Source organism: Dreissena polymorpha, chromosome 14 (assembly GCF_020536995.1).
Source record: "Dreissena polymorpha isolate Duluth1 chromosome 14, UMN_Dpol_1.0, whole genome shotgun sequence".
Classification (NCBI taxonomy): Eukaryota; Metazoa; Mollusca; class Bivalvia; order Myida; family Dreissenidae; genus Dreissena; species Dreissena polymorpha.
In genome coordinates, this window is record NC_068368.1 from 31,814,703 (window position 1) to 31,827,881 (window position 13,179).

At 36.4% G+C, this 13,179-nt stretch overlaps 1 protein-coding gene across 1 annotated transcript; it reads left to right on the forward strand.

Annotated features, from left to right (window-relative positions):
• Positions 1-1,392: 1,392 nt before the first annotated feature.
• Positions 1,393-8,382, forward strand: LOC127857676 (two pore potassium channel protein sup-9-like). Its single transcript, XM_052394266.1, has 4 exons — positions 1,393-1,754; positions 4,940-5,227; positions 5,650-5,830; positions 6,693-8,382. The coding sequence occupies exons 2-4, from the start codon at positions 5,111-5,113 to the stop codon at positions 7,493-7,495; spliced, it is 1,101 nt and encodes a 366-aa protein (XP_052250226.1). The 5' UTR covers positions 1,393-1,754; positions 4,940-5,110; the 3' UTR covers positions 7,496-8,382.
• The last annotated feature ends 4,797 nt before the right edge of the window (positions 8,383-13,179 follow it).

Here is a 13,179-nt window from a genome sequence, read left to right on the forward strand (position 1 = left end):
TTAAAATTACATTTTGGACATTAAAATTGAAACACACAGCTTATAAGAAAATAGTTATGTCCAAGTGTGCATGTACTGGTGATTGAAGCGCGCTCGATGCTATATCAACACAATGTGAATGATGTTTTTTTTCAAAACGGAATGCTCACTCAATGATAATTGAAAAATACTTTATGTTATAGTTGAGTAAAGGCAAGTTGTATCGGATTATCATGCATAAAGATTACATTAAGTAGCTAGACACTTTTGCTGACATGTAATATGAAAACAACAGGCAAATTCGTTCAATTGATACACGCGACAAATATGTTTATGGATGGGTGCAAGTCCCTTGATGTATGGTAAAATATTTACATAATAAAGCCTATTAAATAAAAAATTGTAACATTTTCCCTCGTTGTGTGACTTCGACCTTGACCCTAGAGACCGGAGTCTTACTTGTGACACACTTAAAAACTACACTGATGCATAGTGAAGATGTAGCAGGGCTCGGTTCGGTATAAGGAGAACTTATACTGCCTTGCATTATGAGCTCGCTTCTTTAGCGACGCGGTAGAGTGTCTGCCTGATTAGGCAGCGGGAGGTCCCGGATTCGATCCCCAATGTGGTCGGGGATTTTTCTGGTTGGGTTACAAAGTAATTGCTTAACTATGAATGATTCATCAAATGTGTGACATTTGATCTCAACATCTTACCTTGAGATTGCATCTATAATTATTAATATTAGATGTGACTCAGTCCCATATGATTACGACAAATTGTGGTAAGTTGCATGGCTGTTGCTCATGTTATTGGAGATAAAGCTCAATGCAAAAAAAATCATCTATAAAAGCGTATTTTTAATTCAAAAGGGGCCATAACTCGGTTATTGTCAAAAGGTTTGCGTCATAATTGTCCGTGCATACTTCCCATATTAATATCAACACTAAAACTGTGTGGAAATCGGCCCAAGAATGTTCGAGCTTTGGCTCAATACTCTTAAATAAGCTTATTTTGCAGTAACAAATGGCCATAGCTCCAATGTTTGCTTATGGCCTAGGGCGGCATTCGACGTGCATCATCGTATTATCCATTTGTAAAGATAACACCCATATCAAATTTAAATGAAATCTGCCCAAACAGTTCTGAGATATGGCTCCGGACACAAACGTGTTCCGAATGAACTGATGGACAAAAAATCACACGAACATTGTCAAACGAATATCCCTCTGCCAATGGCGGACGATAATTAAAGATAGCCATGCGGGACAGATTCATAGTTAAAACATCAAGTCATCTATCGCTGACGTTTTCCCTTGGGATTAAACCATTTCCGATCGACAAACATTCTTGAGCAGAGACATCAAACCTGTATCGATTTCCCTTCACAAACAAGCGTGCCAGACGCGCGCGTTATATTCCGATAATAACAATGGCGGAATGGTTAGTGGGTGGGGTATGATATGACTTGATGTTTCAGAATAAGAACCACTGTGTTTCAAAATAAGAACCACTGCGCTTGTCGCACACATGTGGAAGTGCTAGAATGATTTCCGATACTATGTCCGGAGTCAGATGCGGGGTATTGCTTTTGTGAATCACTCAGTTTGTGTATGTGCGTGCTTATTGAGCTAGTATTGAATGTTCGTGCTAATACATTCATGTACTTAGACGGTCCCGAAAAGAGACACGAGTGTTGTTTTGTTGTGTTTACTCATTATTGCACTGGACTGTATCATGCAAGAACTCGTGTTATGACGGGATGACGATATTAAGTATGTACTTTAGTATCTATTTAAGTGGTTATGGATATTAAAAAAGACACGGTTTGTTTATAATTTATTCGTACAAAAAAAAGTTCAACTATATGTATAAATATTTCATTTCTTTATGTATATTTTTCTAAAATTGTTTTAAACGCCATGTATTTACATTACATTTGTATTATGCGCATACACGGTCAATACTTATTAACAGTGTTATACAACATAAATTAAGGTATATGGGAATTTAACAGTATACTGGTCATGTACGTAATTCCGGCCACTTTTGGGACTATTTAAGAAAAATCTTTAGTGTTAGGCAACTGGTTGAAACTAAACTTCACATATATAATTCTGGGTTCAAAACTCACCTAGCATGAAAATTTAAATAGAATTAGATCGGTGAATGTTACTTAATGAACAGAAAATGATGACATGTAAACTATCCATTTTCGTAGGTTAAATGTACCTAAAAAATCGGCCACTTTTCGGTTTGATCTGCAGATAAAATTACAAAGCAATATCTTTTGACAAATGTCCTCAATTTCAGAGTATTAATCAATGTTTATACTATTAATATTTTTGACTTAAAATTTTAAATAAATGCGAAATTATTATACCATTTACTCCCCCTACCTATTTTAATAAATATAAACAATGGGGAAACTGCTATTTCATTTAAAAATATTTGTTTTTAATGTGGTTAATAAATTTTTTCAAACATAGCTAAAAAAGTAAACACATTTTGTTTGAAAAGTTGACTTCAGTGTTGATTATTAGTAAACGCTTATATATAATATTTCAACATGTAATCTAGCAATATTCTTATAAAGGGAGGTAATTCATATATTAAAAATTTATATTTAGCTTCTAATTTGTATGTTTTGAATATAAGTTTTTGTACAATAAATTGGTAAAACTTGGATTAAAGTTTATTAGATAAAATAAAAATAATTTTATCAAATATATTTGTTTCTTATATGATTATAATTGTTGCAACATATGATGACATCACTTTCCCCATGAGCCAAATATTTCCTGCTATATTTGTGACATTTTAACACAAAAGTTTACGGTGATATGGTTCTTACATTTGCAAAATATTGAGAGTGGGGATGGTTTTCATGTTGATTTTTCTAAATAAAAACAAAATATGTGCGTTAAGATCATGAAAATGATTTTACACAGGTGGCCGATTTTTTACGTACAGGCCGGAATTACGTACATGACCAGTATACCGGAAATATGCCAACAAAATGTACATGGGCAGTGTTTTTTTGCACTAAATCATATAAAGTCTATAAATTCCGTGTTTTATATTTCTCTTTAACAACTGGTTGAAATTTATTCATACTTTAAGATTTGATTGACATTTGAGTGTAGATGATTTAAAAAATGGAATAGTGACCAGTATTTTCTGAGTTATGGCCCTTTGTATTTTATCAAGTGTAGAATATATTCTACGCAGTTCATTCGCGCAGTCCGGTTCAGAGCTTCCATGTCCGCTAATGAGACCAAGAAACCCTGACTGGCTTTACAGCAGACAGGGTAACTCAGACCGATATGCGGATTTGACAAGTCATATACCATTTTCCCTCTTTTTCTCAGCAGCATAATCGTCTAACATATGTGTCACGTTCTGGGAAAACTGGGCATAATTCATGTGCGTACAGTGTCGTCCCAGATTAGCCTGTGTAGTCCGCTCAGGCTAATCAGGAATGACACTTTCCGCTTTTTGACATTTTTCGTTTAAATGAAGTCTCTTCTTAGCAAAAATCCAATTTAAGCGGAAAGTGTCGTCCCTGATTTGCCTGTCCAGACTGCATAGGCTAATCTGGGACGACACTTTACGCACGTGCATTATGCCCAGTTTTCTCAGAACACGACTCATATCAACTATCAAATCGATGATCCGCTGCATGCACTCAGCAACGTAGCAGATACAGAGTATTGTGTAAGCCATTTGTTATAAGTTAGAGAACACAGTACGTCTGTAAAGAAAACCTCTTGGATTGAAGATCGAATAAAACTTATTCCATATGCGAGCATCGTAGCTCCAGACGAGCCTGTGCATTCGCAGACTCTGACCATGCACATTGCTCGCTAATGAGACCGCGAAACCTTGTGTGACTTTAGAAGACAGGGTAGCTACTGGCCAGACTGCTGCAGATGCGCAGCATTGGCTGGAGCTACGCTGTTTGCATATTGCATCAGACCCAGGACGCGGATCAGCCAAGGAAGCTGCCTTTGACGGCTTTTTGATGTCGCTTATTTCGCTCTTGCTACTCGTTTTAACAATCCACGCAAACGTTATGCATAACTTCTTTTGAACAAGCGAGCTGACTTAAATTTAGTCAAAAAATGGTACAGATGGTATATCACGTTCACATTTAAGTTAAGAAGAACTGAATAATTATTTTGTTAAACGGCAAAAGGCATAATCTGACACTGCATATATAAACAAATAATTTTACTCCTGCCTAAATTTAGGCTTAAATTGTGCTTTGTTAAAATGTATGGATAGTAGACATTTGAAGCACACATTACTTGTGTGGTTTACAGGAATTCGAAAAGAACGAATTTGTCTGTGCTGTGATTCGTTTGAGTGTTGTTTCCGTAATGCGTCCACCATCAATGTACAGAATCTTGACAAGACGGATAACGTGTTAGAATAGTCAGTTTCCCGATAGAAGTGGTATGCGTTGGAAGATGACTTGCCGGATTATGCTGAGACATTGTAAAATGGGATAAGATTTCTTGTAGAATGTAATTATGGCTTTTGAAAAGGTATTATTATCGGGTCCTTTTAGGGGAACAGAGCGACAATTAACACAAAAAGTTACACATGGAGAAAGTTATTTACACTTTCAAATACATTTAATCTCCCAGTTATGGTCGATGTAATACATATGTATTCTTCTTTTCATGTGGAAGATGTGTATAAGCACGATTGCAAATTTACAAGAGTGACCTGTTGTAAACAATAACGCATACTACTTTTGTCTGTACAAACTTAAGTACCTTTTAATACGTCCATGATTATTATTAATTAATGATGAGCATTTTTCGTTTGTCTTATAGGAAATTATATTTATGTCTTTTGCAAACAACGTGTCGTTTTGAGAATAGTTTCAAGAATAATATTTTCTTTATTATATGACGTCGAATACCATATCATTTTAGCTTCTAAATTGTAGATGACTGTCGTTCACGTGCAAAGAAACACAGGGAGTAAACAAAGAAAATACGTCAATTCCAGTGGTAATCGACTTAAAAATAAATTGGACTACGTTGACTGTGGCATATATGTTTCAATGGCAACCACCGTCCAATGCGTTCGTCAAGTAGTTTAAAAAGCGAAAGGAAGCATGAAGTCTAAGCTAATGAAGCGACAGAACATCCGGACCTTGTCTCTCATAGTGTGCACGTTTACGTATCTACTGGTAGGGGCGGCCATATTTGATGCTCTAGAGTCGAAAGAAGAGGTAAGGTTGAGGTACTCAGGCGCAGAATGAACACGTTATTGACAGTACCTGTGTTATGCTTTCATGAAGATATTTTGTTGTCGGTTATCCATTTCATAAACGTGTACTTCCGTTTTTTCATTAAAATAAAGTGTACACAATCATTTGAAGAATTATTGTTATTAGTCGATAATGATTATGATGATAATGATGATGATGATGATAAAGAGGTAAAAAGAGGATAAACATTATTAATTAATGTTGATAATTTAGACGACGATGATGTTAACGACGATAATGCGGATGATGGTGATTGTTATTACAATGATTCAGACGGCAACGATGATGATTATGATAAACAAGACGACGACAATGCTGGCGATGGTGATGTCAGAATAATTATCATGATGACAGCAATTATTATGTCTACCTTAATTATTCAGGTACGTCGGCGCGACACACTGTTGGAGGAAGAAATGCGGCTACGTAACCGCTACAACATCAGTGACAGCGACTTCAACTACTTGCGTCGGAACGTGGAACGTACCGTGTCTTATTACGCAGGCATTCAGTGGAAATTTAGCGGCTCATTTTATTTTGCACTCACCGTCGTTGCGGCCATAGGTAGGGTTCGGAGTATTTCTGGCTTCCATGTGGCCCAACAAAAATCTTGCCTTCCACTTATATTTCTAAAAAACATATTAGGGTAGCTAGGTAGGTGAAACTTGCTTTGTTATTTTTCTACGTCATTGCTCACTCACAACGGATATGCTATGAAATGCATAAATAAATATTTAAAGTTTTATCAATGTAATACAAAATTTCGCCATGTTATTCTTCATCCAAATTCAAAACAAGAGAACAGTTTACGGAACAACAGGATTCTCAGACATTGTAGATAACCAAGCCTCTCTCTATTTTTTACACATTTATTTGATAAACATTTAACTACAAATTTCAATCAATAATAAGTTAGTACATATTTATACATAAATACATTCTTTACATGCATATATGATAATACATGATGTGAAACAAGTGTATTTAGAAAATAAAAGGACACAATAGTTGTTATCTTCCCTAAAACTCAGAAAATATCTATTATCATGAGTCATTTTAAAGATATTTTTCAAAAAAATGACGACATAAAAATTATTCAGACTTTGAGGATATACATTTTCATTGAACGAAGAGTAGATAATTATTTTAGATCCACTGCACACATTTTACGTTTAAATATATGAAAATGATGCATAGTTCACAATTAGGTCATATAATAAAAACAACTTATTAACTTGGTGCTTACAAAGATCAATAATAAAAAGTAAATGCATCAATTAGGCCTTGGATTTCAAAAAAAACGTTCCCCATAATGTTTCAGAAAGGTACCTGAGCACGTCATTCCGGTATTGACAATACGTTGTATCACCCTCTTTGGGGTGATATAATTTTATAATGTTATTCAGACAGATCCCGTGTTTTTCAGGGTATGGTCACAGCACGCCGCAGACGACCGCGGGTAAGATCTTCTGCATGATCTATGCTCTGGCAGGCATTCCGCTGTGCATCATCATGTTCCAGAGCGTAGGCGAGCGTCTCAACGTCTTCATTACGTACGCGTTGAAACAGATGAGAAAATGTTTAAAGTTGCAAAACCACGAGGTGTCTCAAACCCACGTTATTCTCGTAACGACACAACTTTCAGTTCTCGTACTCACCGTCGGTGCTTTGATGTTCGCTCACTACGAGAAATGGCGTTACCTAGAGGCGTTCTATTACTGCTTCGTCACGTTGACGACCATCGGTTTCGGCGACTACGTGGCGCTGCAAAAGAACCAAGCGCTCGAGAAAGATCCGCAGTACGTCGCGTTCAGTATTGTTTTCATTTTGTTCGGACTCACAGTGATTTCTGCCGCCATGAACTTACTCGTGCTCCGGTTTTTGACGATGAACACTGTGGATGAGCGTCGAGACGAACTTGAGGCTGCCGTGGCAGCCCAGAATGCAATTTACTTGGATGGTGACGTCATCACCTCGAATGGGAATGTGCACGTGGTCTCAAATGCTCAAGAACGTGCACCTGCTGGCATGCGCAGTGATGTCGTTTCCGTTTGCTCTTGCTCGTGCTACAAATGGCGGTCGAATCATAGGGAACAAGAGGATCGACACAGGAGGAGCGAGATTTTTACCACCTCCGTTAAGAGTAGCCATGACAACACGGCTCTTGATGATAGCAGTGACGAACGTGACGCATTTCTGCAGTATCACTCGAAACGAAGCTCGCTATAAAGCTTTGAAAATCGAGTTTCGATGTTAAGCTACAGATACAGTGTAGTCGTTAATAAGTACTATTTTGCCCTGTACCTGAAATGTATTAGCTAAATAAACTTATACACTTCTGTAACGTTAGAATGCATAAATACGTAAATAAATTAAGTATATGTTTAGAAAATTGTATATATAAATAACAAGACTATTGCCAAGCAATAAAAGTCCCCTACCGGCTCCACCATTATCAGAAATTACACCATTGTCAGAATATTTTTTTATTTGTTGCCATAGCAACCAGAATTTTTGACGTAGGAACAAGATGAAATGACGTGCATAATGTCCATATTGCCATCTATCCATGTTCCAAGTTTCATGAAAAAATATTGAGAACTTTTAAAGTTGTCGCAGGATCCAGAAAACCACCATTTTCAGCAGTATTTCTAGTCTATTTGTTGTCATAGCTACCATAATTTTTGACGTAGGAACAAAATGAAATGACGTGCATAATGTCCATATTGCCATCTATCCATGTTCCAAGTTTCATGGAAAAATATTAAGAACTTTGAAAGTTATCGCAGGATCCAGAAAAGTGTGACGGACGGACAGACGGACGGACTGACAGACGGAGCGCAAACCATAAGTCCCCTCCGGTGAAACCGGTAGGGGACTAATAAACTATATGCAACAGCATAAAGACCTCACTGAAGTCTATGACTGTTTAGTATCGTGATGCGAAAGTTATTATTAAGATATAATTAGTTCAACAGGTGACTCAATTATTTCAGATGGTAATTTAATGACGGAAAACAATAGGCTAAATTGGAGTTCGATATTCGTTGGTACAATTTTTTTGCAGAACTATACAATGTAGTTCTACCATTTGACTAAATAAATGTATAAGACTCGGAGATCGTGTTGTATTTTATGAATTAGAATAACTATTTAATAATGGATTAGTGAACCACACCAACAAAGTAAATTGCTCTAAAATAACAATACAAATTAATTTAAATTGTACGTAGAACGCACTGCATTGTTCAAATGGAATAAAGGTACATGATCAAGTGATATGAACCATACGATTGGACCTTGTTTAATATCAATTTCAATTTTGATGATGCACTTGTTTGGATTACAAGTTTTAGTATTTACCGTAATCGATTAGTAAACATCATGTTATTTCTTCAAAAGTACTTTAAACAAGACTATTGACAAGCAATAAAAGTCCCCTACCGTTGAAACTACACCATTTTCAGCAATATTTCTAGTCTATTTGTTGCCATAGCTGCCATAATTTTTGACGTAGGAACAAAATGAAATGATGTGCATACTCTCCATATAGCCATCTATCCTTATTTCAAGTTTCATGAACAAATATTAAGAACTTTTAAAGTTATCGCAGGATCCACCCTTTTCAGCAATATTTCTAGTCTATTTATTGCCATAGCAACAAGATTTATTGACGTAGGAACAAAATGAAATGACGTGCATAATATCCATATTACGATATGTCCATGTTTCAAGTTTCATGAAAAAATATGAAGAACTTTTTAAGTTATCGCAGGATCCAAAAAAGTGTGACAGATGCGCACAGAGCGCAAACCGTAAGTCCCTCTCCGGTTTCACCGGTAGGGGTCTAAAAAGATTATTGATCACGATGCAAATGCAGACAAAATAGTTTATGAGACTAATTTTTCGCTTACTATTACATTCACATTATTGTTTTTAAGCATGAAATTGATAACAAGAGGGCCATGATGGCCCTGAATCGCTCACCTGACTTACCAAATACAATCCCGACCCAGTTTTCATCAAGATAAACATTCTGACCAAATTTCATAAAGATTGGATGAAAACTGTGACCTCTATTGTCTTCACAAGGTTTTTCTAATATTTGACCTATTGACCTAGTTTTTGACCCCATTTGACCCAAATACAATCCCAACCCAGATTTCATCAAGATAAACATTCTGACCAAATTTCATAAAGATTGGATGAAAACTGTTACCTCTACTGTCTACACAAACAAATTGTTGACGGTTTTTCTATTATTTGACCTAGTGACCTAGTTTTTGACCTCAGATGACCCAAATACAATCCCAACCCAGATTTCATCAAGATAAACATTCTGACCAAATTTCATAAAGATTGGATGAAAACTGCGACGTCTATTGTCTACACAAGGTTTTTCTATTATAAGACCTAGTTTTTTACCTCTTGACCTAGTTTTTGACCCCAGATGACCCAAATACATTCCCAAGCCAGATTTTATCAAGATAAACATTCTGACCAAATTTCATAAGATTGGATGAAAACTGCAACCTCTATTGTATACACAAGGTTTTCTATTATTTGACCTAGTGACCTAGTTTTTGACCCCATTTGACCCAAATACATTCCCAACCCAGATTTCATCAAGACAAACATTCTGACCAAATTTCAGGAAGATTGGATGAAAACTGTGACCTCTACTGTCTACACAAACAAATTGTTGAGGATTTTTTCAATAATTTGACCTAGTGACCTAGTTTTTGACCCCAGATGACCCAAATACAATCCCAACTCAGATTTTATCAAGATAAACATTCTGACCAAATTTCATAAAGATTGGATAAAAACTGCGACCTCTTTTGTCTACACAAGGTTTTTCTATTATTTGACCTAGTTTTTAACCTAGTGAACTAGTTTTTGATCCCAGCTGACCCAAATACAATCCCAACCCAGTTTTCATCAAGATAAACATTCTGACCAAATTTCATAAAGATTTGATGAAAACTGTGACCTCTACTGTCTACACAAACAAATTGTGGACGGACGCATGCACACACGCACACACAACGGACGCCGGACATCACACGGTCAAATAAGCTCACCATGTCACTTCGTGACAGGTGAGCTAAAAACAGTCTTTCCGATTACTTACGCATTACAACTGACCCTTGTAAACATTCAAGAGTGGTAGAATTATTCTCTTAGTTGCCAATATGAATAACTCTGCTAAGAGTAATTACCCTTGTATGTTCAACATGTAGAGGAACCAATGCCGGCAATGGAAGCGAGCATTTGAATAAATAAATGAATAAAATAAATAAATATATATATTATTATTAAGGGACAACTAACAGAACATTCCAAATTTAATTCATGTATTTAGCAAAATATTGAGAATAGTGGCTTAGCATACTGAACAAGTAATAGAAACAATATAAAACAGACTTGCAGAAAACACAAGCATTTATTCAAAGCCATGTCCATGAAAATAGGCATATAAAGCTTGGAATATAAGAAAATTCATACACATATATTAAACACAGAAAACACCGTTTGGTTTTCAAACTAAAAAAAAACAAATAATATACCCACTCTTATACGCTCCCAAGCAAAGTCTTGATTTCAGATGTCAATGCATGAAGTTTCATCACAATGGCTGAAACCACCTATGTAGTTTCATGATCCTTGGCATAAGCGCTCTTGAGCTATCATCCGGAAACCATCGGGTGGATGGACGGACTGACATGAGCAAAACAGTATACCCCCTCTTCTTGGAAGGGGGGGGGGGCATAATGAGAAAACTGCCCCCCTCCCAGCAGCAATGTTATTCAACTGACCGGAACCATTTTTGAACTCAACTCTCGTATCAAGGAAACAAATGTTCTGAGCAAATTTCATGAAAATTGGGCCAAAAATGTGACTTCTACTGTGTTCACATGTTTTCACTATATACATATCGAGAAAAATGCCCCGCCCACTGACGGCCATGTTTTTTCACCGATCCCGACCATTTTCAAACTCATCCGAGATATCAATAAAACCCATGTTTTGACCAACTTTCATGATGATTGGCCAAAAATTGTGACTTCTTGAGTGTTTACAAGGTTTCTCCATAGCCAAATAGGAAAAACTGCCACTATATACAAATAGAGAAAAATGCCCCACCCACTGGCGGCCATGTATTTTCACCGATCTCAACCATTTTCGAACTTGTCCGAGACATCAATCGAACAAATGTTTTGACCAACTTTTATGTTGATTGGGCAAAATTTGTGACTTCTAGAGTGTTAACAAGGTTTCTCTATAGCCAAATAAGGTAAACTGCCCCGCCCACTGGCGGCCATGTTTTTCAACGGGTTGGAACCACTTTTGAAGTCAACCAAGATATCATTAGGACATACATTTTGACAAAGTAACATGAAGATTGGGCATGAAATGTGACTTCTGCAGTGTTTACAAGGTTTTTCTTTTTTTTAACCTAGTTTTTGACCCGGCACAACCCAGTTTCGAACTCCGCCGAGATTTCATTGGGACAAAGTTTCTGACCAAGTTTTCATGAAGATGGGACAAGAAATGTGGCCTCTAGAGTGTTTAAGGTTTTTCTAATATTTGACCTATTGACCTAGTTTTTGACCCCATTTGACCCAAATACAATCCCAACCCAGATTTCATCAAGATAAACATTCTGACCAAATTTCATAAAGATTGGATGAAAACTGTTACCTCTACTGTCTACACAAACAAATTGTTGACGGTTTTTCTATTATTTGACCTAGTGACCTAGTTTTTGACCTCAGATGACCCAAATACAATCCCAACCCAGATTTCATCAAGATAAACATTCTGACCAAATTTCATAAAGATTGGATGAAAACTGCGACGTCTATTGTCTACACAAGGTTTTTCTATTATAAGACCTAGTTTTTTACCTCTTGACCTAGTTTTTGACCCCAGATGACCCAAATACATTCCCAAGCCAGATTTTATCAAGATAAACATTCTGACCAAATTTCATAAGATTGGATGAAAACTGCAACCTCTATTGTATACACAAGGTTTTCTATTATTTGACCTAGTGACCTAGTTTTTGACCCCATTTGACCCAAATACATTCCCAACCCAGATTTCATCAAGACAAACATTCTGACCAAATTTCAGGAAGATTGGATGAAAACTGTGACCTCTACTGTCTACACAAACAAATTGTTGAGGATTTTTTCAATAATTTGACCTAGTGACCTAGTTTTTGACCCCAGATGACCCAAATACAATCCCAACTCAGATTTTATCAAGATAAACATTCTGACCAAATTTCATAAAGATTGGATAAAAACTGCGACCTCTTTTGTCTACACAAGGTTTTTCTATTATTTGACCTAGTTTTTAACCTAGTGAACTAGTTTTTGATCCCAGCTGACCCAAATACAATCCCAACCCAGTTTTCATCAAGATAAACATTCTGACCAAATTTCATAAAGATTTGATGAAAACTGTGACCTCTACTGTCTACACAAACAAATTGTGGACGGACGCATGCACACACGCACACACAACGGACGCCGGACATCACACGGTCAAATAAGCTCACCATGTCACTTCGTGACAGGTGAGCTAAAAACAGTCTTTCCGATTACTTACGCATTACAACTGACCCTTGTAAACATTCAAGAGTGGTAGAATTATTCTCTTAGTTGCCAATATGAATAACTCTGCTAAGAGTAATTACCCTTGTATGTTCAACATGTAGAGGAACCAATGCCGGCAATGGAAGCGAGCATTTGAATAAATAAATGAATAAAATAAATAAATATATATATTATTATTAAGGGACAACTAACAGAACATTCCAAATTTAATTCATGTATTTAGCAAAATATTGAGAATAGTGGCTTAGCATACTGAACAAGTAATAGAAACAATATAAAACAGAC